The 24,505-nt window shown below is 44.5% G+C and overlaps 1 protein-coding gene across 1 annotated transcript in view; it reads left to right on the forward strand.

Annotated features, from left to right (window-relative positions):
• The first annotated feature begins 11,403 nt into the window (after positions 1 to 11,403).
• Positions 11,404 to 24,505, forward strand: part of RSPO2 (R-spondin 2) — a 111,357-nt gene continuing 98,255 nt past the window's right edge. Inside the window, exons 1-2 of the mRNA XM_030012737.2 lie at positions 11,404 to 11,447; positions 11,784 to 12,090. Coding sequence (XP_029868597.1) covers positions 11,997 to 12,090 — 94 coding nt within the window. The 5' untranslated portion in view covers positions 11,404 to 11,447; positions 11,784 to 11,996. The remainder of the gene's footprint in view (positions 11,448 to 11,783; positions 12,091 to 24,505) is intronic.

A 24,505-nucleotide genomic window follows, 5' to 3' on the forward strand; every position in this document is an offset into this window, starting at 1 on the left:
CCCTGCAGATGAACCTAATTTAAGCATCAAACATCTAACAAAACATCTGTAGTGATAAACATGAATTTTAACCTGAGGTAGCAAAGCAATGTTCACCTAACATTTCACAGAATAGCAGCCTCCTTGGCTGACCCAGCAAGCAGTCACTTTGCTGTATCAGTGCATCAAATTGTATTAGAGAAGCAGATACCAATACAAAGCATCTTGGTCTGGGCTTCCTTTAGCTTGCATGAAGAGGTGATTTTCTTGCCCCGGGGTGTTACACCACAGTCTGAGAGCTGCCTGGGATGCGCCAGAGTGGGTGAGTGAGGCTCAGCGAATACTGTTAGTGCTGGTTCTCTTTTTGACCATTTTCTCATCCTTGACTTGCGAAGAGCATTTTTTAAAAGTCATGAAACGGTAGGTAGCTGTAAGCTAGTGATCCAGAGACCTCTGCTTCCCTCACAAATGCCCCAAAGCTGACCCGTGTTTGTCCCATGGAGCTGCTCAGGAGACTGTTGAAGGAGTCCCGGTGTGGTTTGCAGTTGCCTGTGAATGATGTCCTGATCGAAGGTACGAGGGAGGCAGGACAGTCTCCCTTCCTCTCCAAAGAGCCACCATAAGGGAGAGAACTGCCCCCACCAGCGAAGGGTTTTGAAAAATATGGTCACCGCGTGCCCTTACCTACAGCCATTCTGCCAAAGAACAGATCAAAGTTCACTATTTTCTTTTAAAAGAAGGCTGGGAACTTCATGTCCTTCTCCTGTGCAGTAATTTACAGGCTAGGCCACTCAGCCAGGGAGTGAGAGACGGGTACTCAAACCCGTCCTTATCCTCCACATCCATTCACATCCACATCCCCTGCCCCCCAGGCACTGGTAGCTGTGTGTTTTCCTAACTGGAAACCACAAAGACATGCATTGCTTCCTTCACTCCCAGCAACTTTATCGTTATTGATCGCAGAGAGAGCGTGTCATGGGCTGATTGCTCCAAAGGAGATGTGTAGCGGTGGGCTCTCAGCCTCCCGGTCTTGAGATGTTTTTGTAGCTTGACGCATGTAACATTTTATGCAGTGACTGATGAATGTATACATACATCTTTTGGAGGCAGAAGCCAGAAACCTAAGGGTGGCTCTTTCCTAGGCCGTGGGTTCCTTTCTCCTGCTTCTCTCTCTAGTCAACAAATCCTGATTTCCTTCCTGCGTAGGGGCCCAGCTGCCACAGGGATGGTATAGATCACCTCCTCCCCACCCGGCCTTCCCCTCCTAATTACTTAGGGTACATTCAGAGATACAGGTTTTGGTATCGTCAGGCAAACGAGGGAAAACAGTCAGTTGTTGTGTAGCATGAGCATACTGTTGCTGGCTGTGTCTTTAACAAAGAAGTCACCACAGCCATGTTTTGCGAGGAGACTATTCCCAGAGATTTTCTCAGAACGTGTCTGATAAATCACGCTGACAGGGCTAGGAGGTTAGACTGAAAATATCGATACACCTTTCATGCTTGTTTTGCATTTAAGGTTCGAGAACGCTTCTGTCAGAGACGGTCTCAGCCTTTCCCATTTGCTGGTTTGAGGTAGGAGCAAAGCTCTGTTCCTCCAGGATCTTTGAAACGGAGCTAAATGGTGCCACTGAGTTCAAAGCCTCCAGGTGAGAAGCAAGCCAAGAGAGGGGTTTTTTCATTATTGTTATTTCCGGTTTGGATTTAGGTGCATCGGCTCAAGTGAAATTTAGTTGCAGACATTCAAATATGTTTCACTTGATTGATCCTTAATGTTCTTCAGGGATTTAGCCCCTAGTTTCTATCCCATATATATATGGTATAAGATATAAAGTATCTTATCTTTTCCTAATATTTAAAAAACATCTTAAGTTTTGAAGGTGACACTTTGCTAAGTGGACAGCAGTAGCACAAGATGAATTCACTTTAAAAAATCCCTTGCCTGAAATTGTCCCAGCCACATCCCTCTGTGTCCCTCATGCTGGGCAGATAAAACGTGTATTTTGATACCGCAACAATTACTTACTGTGCAAGATGCTGTTCCCCAGAAGTACTAAACACTGGGGAGTGGACTTGGGCCCAGCGTTATTGTTAGTTGTATTCACCAAGCCAGCTATCAGTCAGAAAGTATTCGGCTGCCAGCTGTGGGCCAAACCAGGACTGGGGTGAAGGAAGGCTTGGGAGTGTCATGAGGGCATTGCAGATGATCAGTAGCTGTTTTTAGACTGAGCCATGTGATTTGTAATATTCCCTTTGTTAATTGTCATGCTGGCTAAAACCCCAAACTTTATATTTTCCCCAAGGAGACAAGCTGACATTAAATAATGATACTCATCACTGAGGTCCAACCAATCCGAAAATATCCATTGAAGTGATAATAAAAACTTCAGTGTTGAGTTCAGGGAAAGCAAAGTGAAATATCTGCCTTTGGCATGGCTTCGCTTATCCTCCTGCTTTAAAGGGCTCAGTGGAGAAAAAAAAAAAAAAAAGAGTCCAAAAGAAAGTAGAAATTAAAGGCAGACAACATCTTCTAGATTATCACATGTATTATTCTGCCAGTGCAGGGCTGAGTCCTTTAATACTTATTTAAGCCTTTCAGTCCCTAAGGAGCATGATTTATGGGCTTTCTGCTGATCATCAGAAGATAGGCATGGTTAAAGACTACAGCTACTTACGTTCTGTGGTTCATGCTTTTGGCACCAGCAGTCCCCTTCTCAGACCCTGGGGTATTGTTGAAATGGCAGACATCACAGCTTCTCTGCCCTATTTTCTAATTTAATTTTACTCTGAAGAAAGATGACCTTAAATTTGCACTTTTTTCCCCTTATGTTTTGCTCTATCTAACTGTAAGGACAGAAACGAGTCAAATTTTTGTTCCAGAAGAAAGGTATGATACACCTTTCCAAAACTGGCATTGAAGCAAAAGCTGGCATTCAGCTCCCATTGTGATTTGCAGGGTATAGAGCCCAAACAAAACAGGATTCTAGCATGGTTTATGCACTTTTTAAAATTAAAAGCTGTGTTTTGTGGCTTTCAAGTTCTGAAAATATGTCCTCGGGTATGTCTGTGCAATTCCTCTGACAAAACTGAATGTAAGCTCTTTTCTTGCCCTTTTACTGAAAACCTTCATTTCTGTGCTTAGATATTTGTCACAACAACATGTCAAGGGCTGGCATCCTGAGTGCAGTGAGATCATACACCCGTTTCCTATTAGTGTCACTATCTACTGCTCCTTTCTGTAGGATTATCTACTGATCCAGGCTTTCTTCTGAGTTAGGCTAAAGGAGGTGACAGTATTTCAGAGAGAACGCTCATGACTTCTCTTTTAATTTGTTTTCCTGAGCTTTGTTTGTTAGATGTATAAGACAAGGGGTAATCAACGATGTGACAGTGGAGAAGTATAATATTCTGCAGATTATGCAAGTGTCTTGAACATATGCTTTTATATTAATGGAGGCAATTTTACTTCTGAAACTCACTGTAGATTAACTACACAAATTGTTAGGATTTTATCTAGGGATTCTTAACTGTCCAAAATTCTTTTTAAACTCCCTTCTTGATTATCATTTGGCAGAGATACTTCTTGTATATTCCAACAAATATTGCAATCACTTTATTGCTAAATAGATATACTGGAGAAAGCATGTGCTTAACATCACAACATTTAACACTTAGCCTTTATTAACATTAAGTAGTCAAGGTCTCTAAATTGTACTTGGAAGACATCTCCAAAGCCAGTTACTAAATTAGGTTATTCAGAGATGTTCAATACAAAGTATGTCTATGCTGAACAATGCTTCTGTTACAAGAAAACAATCTGCAAGTTCTGACATTTCAAGTAAAAAGTTTCCATCATATCGCTTTCCTCTTAATAAGGGATCATTTTGAAAGCTACTTTTGATTGTCAGTGCTGGTGGTGGTAGCAGTTCTGGGTTTACAGGTATCCGGTCATCTTTGCTCCTCTTGCCTTCTGTAATCAACAGAAGAAGTGGAAGAACAAGGTAGATGTCTCAAAGAGATAGGGCTAATCTCAAGAATGACATTTTAAAAAATACCTTAAATATTTTCTCTATTATTTGGTGTATAGGTCTTAAAGAAACAGGACGTGTAAAGTAGAACTAAAAACTGAACATACATTTAAAACAGAATATACCAGCAATATATAAATACAATTCAAGATATAAACATATATATATATATACAAACAAGCATATAAATAAATATATTCAGATATAGAAGGGAGCTTATAAGAGGATGGGGTGCACAGAGAAAAGCCAAGGGGCAATGGTCACAGCTTGCAACAAGGGAAGTTCTCTCTGGATGTATGGAAAAAATTTTCACCATGAGGGTGGACAAGCACTGGAAGTGGTTACCCACAGAGGCGGTGGAATCTTCCATCTTGAACATTTTCAAAACTCAGCTGGACAAGGCCCTCAGCAACCTGACCTAAGTCTGAAGTTAGCTCTGCTTTGAGCAAGAGGTTAGACAGATGACCTTCCAAGGTCCCTTCCAAACTCAGTTACTCTATGACCTTGTGTGGGTGGATTTGTATGTGTGTGAGAGATAAACCAGTGACTGAGTAAAGCTTAAGGCAGAAGATGTAAAATCTATGTAAAATTATGTAAAAAACTATGTAAAAACCAGTTCACTTTTCATCTTTGCATTCCACAGGTCCTTGTGAAGCCATATTAGAGCAAATTTAAACTCATATGTACATGTTGCAAACTCCGTAGTTAGAGTGAGATGAAAAGTGTTGCAAAACAGAAAGCCCAAACTGGCTTGGTATACATTAATTTTTAGTAATTTTCTGATCTATATACTGGCAAACTAAAATCACCATTCGTCAAAAGAAGTGGATTATCTGCAGCTGCCAAGCTGGAATTTGACCTCTCACCTTCAGAATGCGATATCCACACATGAGCACACTGGCTTTTGCACACTCCAAGAGAAATATGGTGTCCACAGCTGGCAGGCAGGAACTGGTTGTCTTGTGCCAGTCCAAATTGGGAGAGGATGCTACACATCATTTAGAGCATATTTTTCTTATTATTTTTTCTGTGTTTCTTGCCTTTTTTTTTTTTTTTTTTTTACAGAAAGAACTGGAAATTAAACTTGAGAGCTACAAAAGTTATTTTAGAGATGTTACCCCTTCTTTCTATTTGCTTCTCTGAGCCCTTAATGAAAACATACAGCTTTAATGAATTTGTTCTTCTTCAGGGAAATGCTCATGGATATTGCTGGAAGTGTTGCATGAGCAAAACCTGCACAAGCAGGTCAAAAACTGAGGAGCTTGATTGTGTTTCAGAGAGGGAGGGGAGTCAGAAGGAAGACAATCTTTGATCCCCTACTCAATATGTAAGAGAATTTGGTTGGATTTGCTTCTAATCACAGTCTCTTAATATCTACAGTCTTCCTCCATAAGGCATCACGTATTTTTGCTGAGACAAGACGTTTTTTAAAATTAGCCTAATTTGAAATCTCTGTAGCCCGAAAGAAGAACTCGGGATAGTCTTGCTTCACAGATAATAATTTTCAAAGAACTTAAAATTAAGAATAGAATGATTGCTTCAATCATTTTATTGCTTCAAACCAGAGACAGTTTTATAAAAGTTTGGGGGGTTTGTGCACTGTGGATGTCACAGAGATAGCAGGTGGCCAGGTAGGATTTGAAGGGAACCTGCGCGGGTGTCTAAAAGATGCACTGGACAGTCTTCTCACCCTATTTTGGGAGCTCATGGTTTTTATAGGATTGCCAAATCATCCAGGTTCGTGGGGATCTTGAGAGGTCTGTAGTGCAAACTCTTGCTTAAAAGCAGGATCGGCAGAGTCCAGACCAGGTTGCTCAAGGCATTGTCGAAGGAAGGTGACTCCACAACTTCTCTGGGCAAACCTCTTCCAGTGCTTATTCATTCTCACAGGGAAAATTATTTTCTTTTATACCCAGCGTGAACATCTCCAGTTTCGGTACATGACCACTGTTTCCCATTCTTCTGCCCGGCACCTCCATGAGGATCCTGGCTCCACCTGCTCAGTAACCTCCTTGTAGGTATGGGAAGGAGCTGTTAGGTCTCCCCCAAACCCCCTCTTCTTTAGGGTGAATGAGCCCAGCTCCCTCAGCCTTCCCTCACAGGGCTAGTGTTCCAGCCCCCGAACACGGTGGCTCTCCAGTGGTCTTGCTCTGGTTTTGGGACACCCAAAACTAGGCACAGGATTCCATTACTGTTATTTATTATTTTAGATCACATTTTTGAAGAATTAATGAATTAAGTGTATTTTAAGAATTTAAAGGAGGTGAAGATTGACTCGGAAATAAAGAATTGGAAGCTGGGTTGTACGTAAATTTATTTTGTTTTAAAGTTTAGATGTAAAGCTTGTCAGGATCACTCATTTCTTTCACTGAAAACAAAGATGTATCCCTTCTACTGCAGTGTAAAGCTATGAAGACTTATGTATTGTTGCTGAGACTCTGGTCTTAGGAAAGATCATGACTTCAGTGTAGAGGAGATGAGTCGCCCAGCTATAGAAATATGGAGAAATGTCTTTTAAAATAAACTTTGGTATTTTTCATTTTAAGATCTCTCTCTGTTATGTGATGAAGTTAAGATACTTACAGATCACATCTTATGGAGCCTACTGAAGAATGGAAAGGTTCAATTACCTTATATTGCAAAAGCAGCAGTGCTTTGGCTTTAATACAGCCAAAGTGTAGAAGGTAAGATCTTTTACAGTCAGTGAAACCTCTGTGGAGCACAACACATAAAACTGAATTTTCAATGAACAAAACTCTGGTTCTATAAAATAATATGATTTCTGAACAGTGTGTAATCAATCATCTCAGCACTGTTCAAGTGTATTAAGTTGGCTGCTGACACTTTTGAATAACCTATGTAAAATACACCCCTTCCTAGCTATCCCCACAGCTAAAGCTTTTGCCCAGACTCTTATCATCTGGTATTTCAATCACTGCCACATCATCTTCTTGGGCCTTGACTTACGCATTCTTTCTATGACCACGTTCATCAAACATACTATTGCTCAGATAATTTTCCCGGTTCCTCACTTTGACATAGTCCCCCGTAGAATGTGTGCAGTGTTCATTAGTGCCCCAGTGCTGCACTATGGTATACACACAGTGCCATGCCTACAGCGAACTCCTCTCTGTTGATTTCAGTGGGACTACAGACACAAAGGTCTGCCACATCCTACAGAACCCATCCCAGTACTTTTCCTTCCTCTGCTCTTTAACCTTTCAAGCCCCCTGACTCTTTTCCCTCTGACTGTAAACACGTTCTGGGCTCTGCAGACTGTGGTTTGCCTTCTGAGCCGCTGGCATCATTCTTCCCCAAATCATTAATGACTTTTTCTTAATCATATCTCAAAGTTACCTTCATTATTCTTGATTTATCGATCATCATAAACAGCTAGCTATGTGCTTGAATTCTTGTCCTCTGTTAGCTCCGTGGTTCTTGTTCTCCTCAGCCTTTGTTTCCTGTTATAATTCCTTCAGAAGCTCAGCTGAAGGGGATGTTCTGGAGATCCTCATCCACCTCCCAGCTGCCTGACAGAGGCTGACTAGTCTCTTCAGTGTATCACTTCTTTCCTCCTTCTACCTTCTATCTCTGGGTAGTCTTCTCTGAAAACGCAAATTCAGATTTTATTTCTGTAGTGGTGACTAGTCATCATCTGACACTTACCTGCAGATTTGACAACCAAACTATATCTAGTCTATATCTAGAAAGAAGATTGTGTCCATGCAGCTTATTTTAAAACACGAATTTTCCATCCATCGTAGTGTCAAAACTGCGATCCAGATTCTTATTGCCAAATATCTTGCTATTTGCAACACTGTATTCTGTGAATTTATATCCAGTTTAGCCTGCTGTCTGTCTAGCATTGTGTTCTTGGCCATTAACTTTGATTGTAATGCTCTTTTTCTTACATACTTCCACTGATTCTTCCTCATAATAGGAAGCATAAGCTCTGTGTCTTCTCTTTGAAAGCGCTTCTTGCCTGTCATTCATACCTCATGCAATACTGAGAGTTTACCTCCAAGTGCCATTTGATCCGGGATGCAGGTCTCCATTACTCAAATTCTGGATCTTTCATACAAGTGCTTTCATACTGTCTCCTTAAGAGCCCATCACGCTTAGAAAGAGCTCTTGATAAATACTGTAAATAAATAATTAATTATATTCCTTTAAAGTCACCATAGCTGTGTTTCCTGTCAAAGTCTTGAAAATGCCACTCCAGCTCAGCCGCCTGCCTGTTACAGACCAACAGTGTCTCACTGTCTGCAGATGTTCCCCGTCGGCTGTCTCTTGAGGTAAATCACATCAAGCAGTTCCAAAGAAGTAGCTTTGTCCTGTACTTACATGGCATGATAGGATGCTAGCCCATGGCTAGTGCTGCCAGGTATTCCGTGTGCCTGTGTTTAAGCCAGGTCTAGCCTGCCTGGCTTAAACTGGATGTTGACATCCCAGCCAGCTCCTGAACCATCGACTGCAGGCTTCCTCAGCAGAGGTGGCTCCCGCCTGGGCTACTGCCTCCCCCATTGCATACAGCAAAAACTCAGAGCTGAGTCTTACTCCTGCTCTCAAAGTCTGGGAATTTCACTTGGAGATACTTTCCTCATATTTATTTTCCAGGACTGGGAGACCTTCAGAGGAGCCCAGGCTGGAGAAGGGTGACAGGTTATCCTTCCTTAAGAAATGGGGAAATGTCTGAGACCTGTTTCCCCTGAAACATGGTACTGGACTTTGAGAGACCTCAGTCATCTTCAGTGTCAGCAGGGCACCTTTCTGAAAGTCCATTTTTACTTTTATATATTTCAGACACACCCAGAAATGAAGTTGTATTAGTGGGGAGGTCCTGATACCACTGTTTACACAAAGGACTCCGAGACTCATCTCCAGGTAACTGTTGTAGACTCAAAGCCCCATGACTATGGGTTTGTAGACCTGAAAACGGTAAAGGAGATCAGTCCCTGGGGTCCTCGTAAACGTGTAGTTAACACCTCTCTTTGATTTCCCCTTCCTCTTGTAGTCTGTTCTCACTTGCAAGGCAGCTTGGGAGGATCTGTAGGGTGGTGGTATGCTTTTTATTTCTGCATCAGAAAGTTGTAACCATGTACTCTAAAGGTACTGCTGGTGCAAAAAGTCTCAGCTGTCTGTGGCGCACAACCTGTCACATGAAGTTAGAGTGGATACGGGGACTACACATCCTGGAGAACACCAGTTGCCAGTAAACATCCTCCACTAAAATAAATTAGGGCCTCTGTTGCAACAAGTTTTTTATATATATATATACATCTGTATATCTATCTCCTTTGGAAAGTTTCACTGTGTAAGTAGATTGGGGTAAATAAAGACCACAAACCACATATATACATGCCTTATTTTTTGCACTCTTTCCCATAGCATCCGTGCCAAATCCACTCGGAGACCACTGACACTGAGCTAGACTGACCTTGACTGACCTAGTTCTTAGGTTTGTGTTAATTAGTTGACAGGTCACACCTCTGTAATTCTTGGATTATGACAATGCTGAAAGGTGCAGTTGCTCTGTATAGCACAGTAGGATCTCCTACACTGTAACCGCATAATGACAGCTATAATAAAGATTTGACATCAGAAGATATTCTTATATACTGTAATGTGACTTTAAAAAATCTTTACATTTCATATTAGCAATTAAACTAGTATAGTACTACTACTGTACAGCAGATGAGTGTAAGGAAGGGCAGCCCAGGGGTTACTGCGCTATCTGAGAACTTGGGAAACACAGGACCAAGTTTCGACACTGTCTCATACATCTCTTTTGATTTCAGGCAAGTTATTTAGCCTCTTTGTAACTCAGTCGTCTGTCTGGAAACTGAGGATACTGATGCTCCTCTGCTTCAGAGGAATATTATACTGATAAATACAGTCAAAGTTCTGAGGTCTCAGGATGGTATGGTAAACACCACACAGTCAGAGTTCATTTATCTGTGGTCAGATTGTCCGAGCCGCGGATGAAAAGCCAGCCTGGGTCTGACAGGATTTATTAGCTCAGGCACAGCGCCACATGAATGCAGTTACGCTCTTTCTAGGGCCAGCTCTGCGCTGGAAAGAGTGCATCTGCTTTTGTGAGAACCTAGCTGGCTCCATCCCGAGGCAGCTCAGGTATTTCAGCACCACGTTCCCACAACCAGAAATGTCCGAGGGCGGAAAGGAGCAGAAACACCCAGCACAGAGCCAGCCCGGATCCAGCTGGGTTTACGAGACCTGGCTTTGTGCAAGCTGTGCCAGACCCACGCTGCCTCCCCAGCTTTTGCACCTGCTCCGTAGTGCCCCAGGCCCTGTGGGGCTCGTTGGGTCAGGCACAACAGGTCCGGCACGGCAACCGAGGAGCCACCATCTGTCGACACCTGCAGCGCTGGGGAACAGGCTGTGAGTGAGGAGCAGAGAAATCAAACGGCTCCGTGGGGTCAGGGTAGTTGATGCTATGAGGAATTAACAGACCCTCCTGCATCAGAGCTGCGTTCACCTGGAACGTCGTGGGTGCTCCCTTGTTTCATCCTCTCTTATCTGTACCACTGGGGTTCCCGCTTTACCAGCTCTGCAATACCTTTGCCAAGTAAAGATGTGGCTAGAAACAGCTGAAAATCACTTGCTAAAGTTATGCTTTAGGACTTCAAGAGCCGTCTTCCCAGAACAACGAAAGTGGCGCTTCAGAGAAGAGGCTTTGGAACGTGCGAGGTCGGGTTTTAGGAAGCCAGAAGAAAAGGAGGGGAAAATAAATGGATCAAGGTCTTAAAACCAGGGGAGAAAGAAAGAAAGAAAGAAAGAAAGAAAGAAAGAAAGAAAGAAAGAAAGAAAGAAAGAGTCAATCAGCAAACGCTGCGGGAAGAAAGCAAAAAAAAAAAAAGAAAGAAAGAAGAGGGAGGGAAGCGAGGAGGACGAGGTTTCCCAAGGCTATAAGCAGTGCAGGGAAACGACGAGGAGGCTTTGCGGGGCGAGGGAGAAGCCCGCCGCGGAAGAGCCCGCAGGCAGAGCCTCAGCGGCTGGCGGGCGTTAGGGCCCGGCGGAGGCGGGGGGGGGGGGGGGGGGGGGGGGGGCGCGGCGCGGCGCCGGGCGGCGCTAGGGCCGGGCGGCGGGACGGCTCGGCCCGCAGCACCACCTACGTCCCGCGCGGCCGCGCATCCCCGCGGAGCCCGCACGGCCCCGCTGCCGCCGGCGCCGCCGCTGCCCCCCGGCCGACCGCCCCCGCCCCGCCGCACAAAAGGAGCGGGCGGAGGCTGGGCGGCGGGGGGGAGCCCGGCGCGGACGCCGCCCGCATGTGGCCGGCAGCCCCCGCCGCCCGCCCCGCCGAGCCCGCGCCCCGGCCCCGGCCGCCGGCCCGCGCCTGCCCGCGGGGGGCTGCCCCGCGGCGCGGAGCCGCTCTCCGGACCCGGCGGCGGGGCGGGATGGCGGCGGGGCCGCGCCGCGGAAGGTAGGGGGGGCGGCTTCGCCCCGCCGTGCCCGCGACCTGAGCGCGTGTGGGCGGGGTGCGCCCCTGCGCCGGGATAAATAGCGCTTTCCCTCGGCTGACAGCCCGTCCCCGGGGCGCAGGGGGGTGCCGAGCGGCAGCGCTCGCCCGCCCGCCCGCCGCTTGCGGGGAGAAGTTGGGGCGCTCGGTGACTCCGCTCTGCGGCCCCGCGCCTGCCCCGGCCCCGGGTTTTGGGTTTCCTCTTTTTCGTTTCTCGGGGAGCGCCGGCGAAGGGGGCGACCGGGAAAGTCAGGAGCCGAGCTTTTTCCCCCCTCTCTCTCTCTCTCTCTCTCCCTGCAGCGCGGGGGAGATGCTGGAGGCGGCTCCGAGTTCGCAGCGCCCGAGAGGGGAAGCGGGAGGCGTGTGAGCTCCTGCCGGTCCCCGCGGCAGCCGCTGCCCCGCGGCGCTCCGCCGGCCCCCTGCTCGCCCGCGGCTGCTCGCAGCCCCGCACGCCGCCGGCCTCCGCCGCCCCTCGCTGCCGCTGGAGGAGGCTGCCCACCCCAGCGGCGCAGGATGCAGTTTCGCCTCTTCTCCTTTGCCTTGATCATCCTGAACTGCGTGGATGACGGCCACTGCCAAGCCGGCCGCTGGAGACGCAGCAAGAGAGGTGAGCAGCGCCGTCTGCTCACCCGGGACGCCCGCCCGGGGCGGCCAGCGGCACCGCTTGCGGAGCAGGCGGGGGGCTGCCGGGGGGCTGCGTGCCCGTGCCCGTCCCCTCCCCGCCCAGGAAGGGGAGCTCGCCGGCAGGTGAGCCGCCCCCGCGGCGGGGCGCGCCACGGCTGCCCCGGCTCCCGCCCGCGGGCTCGGGGCCGGCACACGGAGCGGGGGGCGGCGGCGAGCCTGGGCGCGCGGGGCCGTGCCGGCGCGGCGACCCCCTCCGCGGGGCTGCCCGCCGCCCTCCTGCTGGGGAGGCCGGGCCGGGAGCGGGAGGAGCGGCGCGGGCGTGAGCGCCGATGGGAAGGGACCGGCCGGAGCGGCGCGGCCGCTCCGCGACCCGCGTGGGGCCGCCGGGGACGTCGAGCGGTAGGTGCGAGCCCCCCGCGGCCCCCGTGTCGTCGTCCCCCGCGGGGCCGGCGGAGCCGGGGGTCTCGCTGGGAGCTGCCCGCCGCGGGAAGGGCGCTGCCGGCGGCCGCCGCCGGCCCCTCGGCCGCAGCGAGCGGCGGGAGTCGCCGGTCTCGCCGCCGCACGCCGTCTAACAGCTTGCGGCAGCCGGAGGTTCGCCGTTAGCCCCCGCTGTTAAGGCTGGCGTGTCCGTGGGGCGGACCTGGAGCCTGCCTTCCGTGGAGCATCCTTGGAGTGACCGTCGTTCCGAGGCGGGGAGGCGGCTTCTCCCCTTCCACCCCGCGGGCGGCGGGCACCCCCGGCCCCGCCGTGCCGCTGCCGCGGGGCTGGGGCGGCTCAGCCGGCGGGGGAGCGAACCGCGCCGCTCCCAGCGCCGGGGGTCGGGGGGGGGGATGGCCGTGCCGCCGGCTTTTGCTCGAAGCGCGTGCGGATCCGTCCCTGCGAGGGAAAACGAGAGAAACGGTGCGTTAGGGTTTAATCTGTTTCCCCGAAGTGCTGGTGCCGGGATTACCGGAGTTCGGGTCTCGGAGCGGTGAAATGTGCCAGTACAGCACCCATGTGGACGAAAAGGTTACTGCAGCTCTTCCCCAGCTGTCAGGGTTGGCTGTGGCGGTTTTTCTTTTTCTTTTTTTTGGGGGGGGAGGTGGGGAGGGAGGTACACCTTCAGTGTAAAATGTTTTTCTTATCCGCATGTTCTGAATTATTTTGCTATCCCTTTTCCTCTTGTTTTCTCGGCCATGTCTCCCCTTCCCGTTTCTGAAGTTAGCTGAAAATCAGGTGCCTCAGTCGCTGACAAACTCATATTTCTGAAAAAATTGCGCTTTCAGTGCAATTGTTTGGAAGGAGAGGGAGCTCACGTCTCCAGTGTTAAGCCGGTACAAATAGTAATAAACCTGTGAAAGGAAAATAGTTTGCACTCATCCATATGTCACCTTCAGAGTAGGCACAAATAAAATTGTAAAGCAATTTAGTTTCGATGGTTTTTCAACAGATGGTTTCCAGAATTTAATTTTTGTGTGTGTGGCTAAAACGATAGCAGTCCTTTAAAGTGACCAGACTATCTGTGCTAACAAAGGGTATACTGTGTCTTTAATTAAATGTGGAACTACTTAGAGTGCTGGCTAGACAGCGGAGGGTGATAGTGGTATTTCTGCTTTACAACAGAGCTTAAGGATTGCATTGTGGGAGTATTGAAATGAATAGACATCTAACTTGAGTTGTGTGAATTGTCCTCCTACAAAAACTTAAGCTGGTTTTAATTGATCTCATGTTCGCTGATTGATCTTAGACCAATTGTTGTGCTTGTTGAACAGTTGGCTTTTCCAAAGGAGATTGATTTAAATTAGTTTTTAGTTTAGTTATTGGATAAATACCGTCAGTATTGACTGTTGACTTACTAGCACTGTTTTGTGCTATCACCTAAGGGTTTTGTTTTGCGCTTTGAAGAATGCAGTCTTTTTCAGTTAATAAGTCTAAAGAAGTAAGCGTAGCCAGTACTAAGCACTGAAAGCAAAATCTAAGAATGTATTCAAATTATAATAGACATTTGCCATGACACATGCAGTCTGAAGTAATGCTTTCGTACAGGACCCAAAATTCCAATAATTTCACAATTTTTCCATATCCCATCTGCAAATAATCAGGCATTCACTGTGGGGTACTGGCAGTTAAAATTTCTCTGGCATTCTGTTTTGTCTGTTACATGATCTCAGATGCTCCATAATATCATTTTCTTAATGAAATAAATTTTTTGGCATAGATTAAGTCTCCTGTGCGGTAGAAATCAATTGCATTTAGTCTGGAATTATGGGCAAATATAATGTGTAGCTGATTGGTTTTTTTTCTTTTTTAAGCAGCTACATGAACAGTAAACTTTAAGTATAGATGCCTCTATTGCAGTTTGTGTGGATTTGTAGCTGATGTAGAATACTCTAGTAAGCAAGAGTTTAGTAAATCTGGGGGGACGTTCCCCGATTTCTTCATTCCCCCTCTGCTTTCAACCCTTTCCCAAACCAAGATGTGCAACATTGCAGTAGAAGTGGAATGAAAAACTAAGGTTTGGAATGTGGTTCCTACCTGGTATTGATTTGTGTTTCGTTAGTCAATGTCACTTCATTAAAAATTATTTGGTAAATACATCATAATCAACAGATTCTGCTAACTCCACTGTGGGTCTTAGTTGCTTTTGCAGCTCATTAGAATATTGCTTTGCCTAGTTGGCTCAGAGCAGAACCTTACTTCCCTTGAAACAACCCAGCAAATTCTCCTTCTGGAAGCCTCCGTCCTGAGCAGGTAATTATGATTATTTTCCTTTCCTGCAGAAGCTATTCTAAAACATATTTAAGGGTTACTGAGCTTAAAGGTCAGTGGTGTAATCTCGCAGCTGGCTTAGCCTAATATCAGAGCACCTCCTTTCCCTTTCTTGTTTAATGGTATAACTTGATTTTTCATTTCTCTTGGATACCTACTCGCTTTTTCATTTCAATGAAAATTTTTACCTTTTCTTCAGATGTCTCTTTAGCAGTCACTATAAGATGAGCAGCTTCACGTCTCAGCATTTCATGGGGTGCATGAAAGACCAGTGGTTTTTCCCTTGTCTTTGAGACATGATAAAAACAACTTTCCCAAAGAGTACCACAAATCAAAGTGGGAGTTCGTAGAAATGAAGACTGTTGGACCGGCTTACCAGGAGGAGTGATGGTATTCTGCCAAAGCATTGACAGAAAAGAATATAGGGTTCATTGTAAACAGCTGTCAAAAATTAGATGCTAACAAAATTCCATGAGGGGAAAAAAAAATAAATGTGACTGTAGTGCGTGCATTGATGGGAAGACTTGATAGTAGTACGGAGAGGCTCCCTGGAGTTGGTGAGACCAATGTTGGAATAATGAGAGATGTGAATGGGGCATGTTCACACTGGGAAACTGGAAGTTACCTATATCCAAGAACTCAAAGGAAATCTGTGGGTGTGGAATACTTGTCTTTCTATTTGGTTCATATTCAAGGAGTGTCATAAGGGCTAAGGCGCATACTCATCTCCTGGATGCTCCCACTCTGTTATAGGTACATAAACAAAGGGGTAATACCTGTGGCAATGAGTAAATAGTAAGTGACTGTGGTGATGGCAAAATATCCACAGGTAGAAATCGGAGGAGTGCCTGGGGAAGGAAATTTCCCCAGGTGTTTCTCAGAGCTCAATATAGCTCTGTGTATGGTGTTTATAGGGGTATATGCATACACGGAGGAACACAGTAGCTGGAATCAAAATTGTGTCAATTGAATCTGTGTCACCTTAATGTAAGATGGGAATCTTGACCGCAAACTGGTTATTAATATAGGAAGCTGTCACATGGATTTTCAACTAGAAGAAAAATCCTGTTCAGATATTGGGAATTGTGATTTAGCTTTCCTAACTAGATACTTACCTGAGACAGGGATAATCTTGGAACCTGTCTCAGTTGGATTGTGCGGGCAGGCTTTGGGAAAGATTGATGATTTGAGCATTAGGAAAAAAGGAACGTGTGTTGTTGGAAATACTTGATTGAAGTAAATACCGAATATTTTACTTATTCTATACTCCTCTCTTTGAACTTGAAACATGTTTTACATTTGGAGGACAGTTAACTTTTTTTTCTGTGGATTAAGGCTTAAAATCTTAAGAGGAAGCTGTACTTTGAGATACGTGTTTTCCTCAGGCGTTACATTAAATGCTTGTAACAGAATTTGTAAAAGAATTGAGACATGTTAACAGTTTCTGGAGTAATTTCCCAGATACTTGTGATCAGTAGTAAGGCTTTGGAGGGTAGCTTTTCTTCCTCAGCCCCTTACCACTTAGGATAGTTAGTTATTAAGCATTCTTTATATACGCATCATTATTACAGCAGTAAGAATATCCTAACACTGTAACCATTGAAAAGTCGAAACTTTTAAACTTTTGGCTACTTATGCCCTATTACCTGGTAAGTCTGAGGAAGTTTCTTAAACTAAAATGTCAGCAGAAGTCAAAACTTCTGTGTGAATGACTGAATACTGAACTAGCTAATGATGCAGTGTTACTGAGGGTAGTCGATGCTCAAGTGGATTGTGAAGATTTGCAGAAGAGATGCTCAAAACGCCAAGAGCGGGATTCACCATGAAAACCGACACCTAAGTTTAGGTGCTTGATGCAGTTTCCCAACGTAGGTTTCCAGTGCTGCTTGTGATATTTAAAATATATCCTTCTGGCCCTGGCAGCACGTGACCTTCTTGAGCAACCGGAGGCCAGGCAGGATACCCTGGAGCAAGTCATAGGCATCTGACACCCTTAGGGGCCTCAAGGTCCGTTATGGTGGAAACTGAAAATGGGGAGCATGTGCTGGCACAGTGTTGCTGTATGTATGCTTTCCCTTGCCTGTACCCATCCCCTTAGCTTCCGTTACCGGTCACTGGGGGTTAGGATACTGGGCTAGATGGGTGTGTCTGGTCAGACCTTGAAGTCTATGCTTATGTGCTTTTGTAGCAAAACCTGTGGGAAGATTTACACTGTGATGAAGACCTTACATTTATCTGCTTGATAAACTTGGCTTAATTTTATGTTTTCCCTTTTTTGGGGGAAGGGTGGGGATCTATGTTTTCCAAGGCTTGGCTGAAATCTGTCACTAGAGCAGCATAAAATGCATGACAAATACCAAAAGTGAGTTTGTGTACTAATACAGGGAAGCTAAGATAACAGCAAGAATGCAGTTTCTCTCACTTCACTGTGTCATTTACGGTATACAGGCCAGTGTAATTACTATGATAAAGTATGTTAGTATGGTGGTGTTTACATAAGCTGCTTTTAATGAAAAATATGACATTATTTAAAAGCTAGAAAGTGGAAGAGGTGTTCACTATCAAAATTCAAGGCAGAAAGAAATAAACAATGGTCTTTCTGTAAGCTGTTTCTTTCTCTTGCTATTTCTGCCAAGAGACTGACTATCCCATGGAGGTCTGCATTTCATTTCTGTTCATCTAGCTATTTTTCAGTACCCCAAAACCTTAGCTAACCATAGATGAGAGGGAACTGTCTAGTCAAACCTGTGGACCATCACAGGCTGCGAACTTTTTGCAGTGTACAGTACATCAAATTCAGAAGCTTATAGCTGACCATAACATCCCTTTCCAAAAATGCATCCTTGATTATAAACTCCAGGGGTGGGATTCACGTGACTACATGTACTTATCTGCAACATGAATGTCTACATTTTCTCTTATAATTGGTGTAGTGCTATTTGGTACAGTCCATGGAGCTGTTGGTACAATTTAACTAATCCTACGGTAGGTGTCTGCCTTTGATCAGATAAAGCATACCCCCAACTCAGTAAAATAAGATGGCTTGATTACCTCTATCTACAATTGAAGTGTAGTTCACTTGTACATGTCTTCATTGTTAGCCCCTGAAGTAAGCTGAAATCAGCCTCAAATGAGTAGAGGTCCATCACAACCAATCTTCTCACCTATATTAAAATTATGTGTTGGTGCAGCTCTTAACTTTAACAGATAAGGTCCCTGAAAGTTATACTTTCTCTTGTATTAGAAATTTATTTAGTTTCAGGTATTTTTTAATACTAAATTAAATTCCTCAAGCATGCCCTCTCTTTTCACCTCAAAGTTTTGTTCAGGCACAGTTGGAGAACCTTCTGTATTTGTCTAGGCTCCAAGTATTTGCTAATCCTTTTCTTAGTGAAAAGCATGACTTCATACACGTTGGCTGTCGATAATGCACAAACGTAACAGCTTGATCCTTTCATCACGGGCTGCTTTAGACACCAAAATTGGGTGCTGCCATAGTTTGTATACCCACTGTCTTTGTAGTACTTGTTTCGCAGATGCAATGCTTTGGAAAGTGTCAGTTGGGTGCTGCAAAGTCACTTTGTGCATGCAGACTAAATTTATCACTTTTGGGGACAGTAATGTTGTGTTTAAAGCCTGTTCCCAAGTAATTTTCGGTGTAGAGCATGGAATAGGCTTGTGGTATGAGTTTTTGATACTTGGATTCTGACTAATACATCTTAGGAAGTGAAGTGTCAAGTGGATCTTGCATCTGAGCACCATCCTGTCCATTTGCACTAATAGTTTTTTAAAACTCAGAGGAGAAATGAAGTTGAAATGGATCAGGGTGGTGGTCTCTCCAGTGTGTGCCCCAAAAAGGCAGATAATGGTGCAACACAGTATCAAACACGGGAGAGGCAAGAGTGAAACAATGAGTCTGACAGACACACTAATTAATGTCACCTTTCCAGTGCAGTTCCTATAGTGGAGATGGGGGGTGGGAAGGAAGAATTGCAAAAAATTGGTGTTGTTGTGCATAATCCTATTTCAAAATATTTAATTGGCGTGCAAGTTGATGTTCTGAGCATGGAATGGAGATGACAACTTAACTCATCTAAAATGACGGAGTAGCACAATACTTTCCTTTGTAGATCTTCCTCTGAGACTACAAGGGTTTGAGGCCTTAATTGTAGGTCTTTACTTTGGGATTGCTCCATCTTAGCACCTTGATTTTGAAGTAGTGCACATCTCTGACCTTTATTTATCAAACTGTGGTCCATGGAGCAGGTGCTAGCATTTTCTGGATGTGTACAGGTCATGTTGCCTCATCCTTGTGTTTGTACCTAAATACTCTTGAATGCAACACTCCAATGAATTTATATAGCTTTGCTTTAGTCTTACTCTACTTTGATGCAAGTGCTTGTTGCTTAAATGCAAAGTTGTCACTTCAAATTTCTTTTTAGGTGGTAGCATACAAAAGATTGGTGATTTTATTTCCTGACCTTTCCTCTTGTTTGTGGACTTGAAAGTACAAACTGTGAAGAGCAAAAGGACATTAAAAAAGGAGTAAAATTGTAGTATGGGGCAGAAAGAGATGGTGGTTTTTTGTTGGTTTTTTAGGGGAAAGCAGAGAAGCAACTAGTATTTTAGGTACCTTGATTATGTGATCAAGGGGAGGTTTTTAAGATCGCATTTGTTAGGATCTGGTGAGTAGTGCAAAAAATGTTCATGCTCTTTGCTTCACTGTAATAGGAGAAATATCTTTTGATAGCACGCAGTTTGCAAATTTTGGCATCCAGTGATTAATCAGTTATGTATTTCTTTTTGAAATACCAATTTTAGTAGAGCCAAGTACTTGTTGTATCTGTAAGACTTTGTCTTTTTATGAGGGAATAGAATTTATGCTATCTGCTCTCATTCCTTTTTTTTGTTGTTTTTATGGGATGTTTGTATGACTGTAACAAGCAAAGTGTAAGTAATTACAGGTAATATTTCGAAGAGGCATGCAGTTCTGTAATTACGTTTCAAAACAAACACTTTCAATTGAATTATGAATGTTATTTGAAGAGGGTCATAGCAAATCTCATGTATGTTTAACATGGATCCAAAACATTATGAAAATCCTTCTAGTATGATTTTCTGTTTTTAAAAAATAAATTTTGCTCGCTAGGATTTAAAACATGTGAATCTAGAAATAATCCAGAGTGTATAGTTTAGGGATTATGAGTCTCAAATTTACCTCATAGAAACTTCTGTCTATTTTTCTTGAGAATTGTCAAGATTTTCTCCATCTTGATGAAAAACAGACCCAAACATAGACATAGCGAGATGGAGGAAGAGACCTAGAAGATAAATAGTGTTTGTGATGTTAGCTTTTTAGGTACTGCCTAAATTGGTGCTTCTTTTTAATCACTGGGCAGATGCATGAACACTAACTCCTAAGCAGACCATGTGCAGCAATGAAGACAATGTCTGTACCTTTTTATATACTGGGATAAAATTGTACTGCTTTACACTGCAAAGGGACAAAAGTATTTGTGTTAGAATTGCCATGGTATGACAAAATATAAACTTCCTGATCCAGACACGTTATTTTCTTTTTTGAGTCGAAATGCTGGCTGAAATATGTTACACACAAATATATACTCTGCAGTAATGTATGGTCTTTTCAGCCGTATGGTTGCCACCTTTGAAATACCAAAAAACCCCCAAACTAGCCACATCAGACAAATGGCTGTTGTGCATGCACAGATTAATCTGCACATGTATAGCAGTGCTGACAACACCCAGTGCGTCCATACTAAAACTTGCTGGGCAAGTTGGAAACCACTGAAACAGCAACTATGCTTAGCAAAGATAGGTGTTACTGATTTGCTCTTGCTTCTTTCTTGTATTACTCAAAAAAAATTTTGGTAGATATGTTATGTTTTCATTATAAACCTACCGACTTACCTAGTGATTCCACTGACAAGCATGTATGTAGCTGCGACTCTTTTGAATGGGAATTAAAGTTGTGTCATCTTTCACTTTATCTATATTGAGATGGTACTTAAGGATCCCAACTGACATGGGGCCCTGCAGTGCTTAGACAATAACCTCTGAATTAAGGTCGCCAGAGCAGACTCTGTCCCGGATTTCCTTCCACTAGCAGAAGTGTTCTTTGGCCTTTCATTACAGCTAGTTCAGGCGTGGTTTAGGTCTCATTTTACACAGTGCATGCTAATAACGTGATGGACATGGATTCAGTTTTGACTCAGGAAGAGTAACTGTAACTCAGCAGAATCTCTGCAACGCACCCAAGGTGCATTAGGTTGTGTTCACAGCACAGCAACACAGCAGCTACTTGGTTTTAGTTTGCTTAAAGCTATTGCCAATTATTGCAGAATACTTACAAATAGCCTCTGATCTGAGATGCTTCACTCTTGCAAGGGACCTAAACCCGAAGCACATTTTATAGAGGGTTTGCTTAATTATCTGTCCTCATCAAATTACATGAGTTTTAATACTTTCATCAGGAGCATTCTCAGAAGGTAGTTTTACCTCTAAATTTGGTCTCCTGTCCTCTCCAAAATGGTCAATTTTCTCTCCCCTGCTTTGTTGAATGGTCACCTGTGAGGAAAGTTGACTTTCCGAGGGACATGCAAAGGAAGGCACCTTTTGGAGTAGGGTAGTTGTGTGCCTTTGCTGTTGTGATCTACTCTTGTGGCAACAGCTAATGACAGGACAGTTCTTCAACTTAGGCTTCTTGCCTGGGCCATCAAAAATATACGTGGCCTGCATGCGTCTTTCTTGGTGATTTTTAAGATGTTTGGCAAATACTGATTGCACATGGGCAGATTGCCTGTTTTGTGTCTCTGTTGTCTACCTGAAAGGGTTTGGTGCTGGGAAGTCTGCCTTGCTGGTAGGAGGGTACCTTCAGGAAGTCAGAGGGATTGCTTTCATTGTTAGTCTTTCCACACATAAAACTTTTTGTTAATACATGTACGCATCAATGGCAATGGTAATAGAGAATAAGTCCCTCTTATGTAAATGCTAAGCAGCATTCCAGTGTGAAATGTTAATATTATGGCATTATGGGAGTTAATAATGGAAGCATGCAATGGAAATGGTGCTTTGGCTTCCAACTATATTCCTCACAGCACTACTGCAGTATGCTGGAGCGCAGCAACTTCACTGATGCTGAGATGACAGTGGGTCATGGCTTCTCTTTTTAGCTAATGAAACTGCAAAATTACAAGCGCTTATCATAACTGTTTTATTTGGTCTCAGATTTTGCTGAACTTCACTTGTTGTCCTTGGCCTTCAGAGGTTTTTTTGGGAGCTGAGTTTTAGGAAACATTTGTAGCTGTAGTTGGGAAGTAAAATGAGAAAAATCCCCAACATTTTTGTAGCGTTTAAAGTAACTATTTTTGCTATAAAACTTACTTTGATTCAAGTTTATTGTGCTTTGTTTGTGGGGTTTTAATATAGATTGTTGTAGAAACAGAAAACTATGAAATGCTTCAATGCAATATGTGTGCTGTGAAATTGAGAAGCAAGTCTTCTGCACAATCTCATATTTAGGTGAACAGAACCTGTATGCCACCTAGTGCTACACAGTGCATACCTCTACTGCTGTACAGATGTGTAGTAGTAAAAATATATACTTCTTCTGAAGGGTTCAAGTAAGCAAAACTGACACAGGGTAGGAGAGGAAAGGGAGGCGCTGAATAACCTATGATTAACAGTTTGGGACAAAGCTGGGTATGTGATCTCCCATTTTGATTCTCAGACTTTTCCATGTTCACTGGATTATGTAGCTCCTCTGCATTGAGGGCATGTACTAGCACAAAAAAAAAGTATTTCCTCCATTTCAGATAGCAGAGTTCAGCCTCATCTGTATCTCTCAGCAAGAAAGTCAATAATTTTCCTGTTATCTTCCTGTATTTGTGCTGCACATGCTCTATCCATCTCTTTTGCAGAGCTCTGCAACCCAATACAGAGATTTCTATATTTTGTCAAAGGGAATCTAGTTTTGCTTGATTTGGGTACAAGAAAAGGAGGATATTGTCTGTTCTGCTAAAAATGTCTTGTTATTTGCATCTTGTCAGCAGTATTCTGGAAATTATCCCCCCATCCCAGGGGGACCTCAACAGGCTGGAGAAATTAAAAGGAACCTCGTGAAGTTCAACAAGAAGTGCAAAGTCCTGCACCTGGAAAAGAACAACCCCATGCATCAATAGATGCTGGGGGCCACCCAGCTGGAAAGCAGCGTGGCAGAAAAGGCCCTGGGGGTCATGTTGGACAATATCTTGAACATGAACCAGCAATGTGCCTTTGCTGCAAGGAAAGCTAATGGTGTTCGGGGCTGCATTAGGAGTAGTGTTGCCAGCAGGTTATCCTTCCCCTCTGCTTGGCACTGGTGAGGCCAGTGTCTATCTCTGGGCTCCTCAGCACAAGAGAGACATGGACATACTGGAGAGAGTTCAGCGAAGGGTTGTAAAGATGATTAAGGGACTGGAACATCTTTCTTGTGAGGAAATGCTGAGAGAGCTGGGACTGTTCAGCCTGGAGAAGGCTCAATGGGCATCTCCTCAATGTAGCTGAAGGGAGGGTGCAAAGAAGACAGGGCCAGGCTCTTTTCAGTGGTGCCCAGTTGACAGGACCAGAGGCAATGGGCACAAACTGCAACAAAGGAGGTTCCCTCTCAAAATCAGGAAACAGTTTTTTACAGTGAGCGTGACTGAGCAGTGGCACAGGTTGCCCAGAGAGGTTGTGGAGTCTCCATCCTTGGAGATGCTCAGAAGCCATCCAGACATGGTCCTGGGCGACTGCATCTAGGTGACCCTGCTTGAACAGGGTGATTGGACTAGGTGATCTCCAGAGGTCCCTTCTAACCTCAACCATTCTGTGAAAGGTGGTTTGGAAATGTATCGGGTACCTAGCTTGTGCCTTTAGTTTGTGCTTGGTTTTTAGTAATAGTCAGCTGCGGAGAGGAAACAGAGAGAGTCTGTTCCCTTTAGGAATCCTTGGGATACGTGACTGAGTCATGTGCAGTTGCAATCACCTTAACTTTGTTGGAGTACTGAGACCAACCCAGAGGAGCTTCCTGTATTTAGCAGTGACACAGGACTTCCCAGCTCTGTCACTTCCCCTCAACAACACTCCCACTCTAGCAGAAGTCTTGATATAGCACCTGTTCCACCTCTTACTTCCCTTCTCCCTCCTATTCACACTTCCATGCAAAAAAAGCTGATGATGCACAGCGGAAGTGAAACGTAAGAGGTGAGATCAAAGGGAAGATGAAAAACTAAGTTTGTCGGGGTGATCTGAGCCATTTAAAGTTACCATAAAAATAAGGCTCTATATCATGCTGATTTTGCATCATATGAGTTCCTTGCTTCCCCATTTTTTTTTCCAAATATTTACAAATACCAAAAAGTGCACTGTGAATGTAATGATTAAGATACTAGATCTAACTCTGGTCTCACTTATTTTGTTGTAAATTTGGGGGTAGTTTCAATCTGTCTCAGGTATAGTGTATATTTCTGAAGTGGTGCTTGCTTTGGTATATTGTTGTCTCATGCAATATTACTTTCAGATCCTACGGAAGGACTGAGAGTCAGGCACTTTTTTAAGAGCTGTAGTTCACTTTGCTAATGCTGTATTTGAGAACTCTTTTTCATTACTTT

This window comes from Aquila chrysaetos, chromosome 4, assembly GCF_900496995.4.
Source record: "Aquila chrysaetos chrysaetos chromosome 4, bAquChr1.4, whole genome shotgun sequence".
NCBI lineage: Eukaryota > Metazoa > Chordata > Aves > Accipitriformes > Accipitridae > Aquila > Aquila chrysaetos.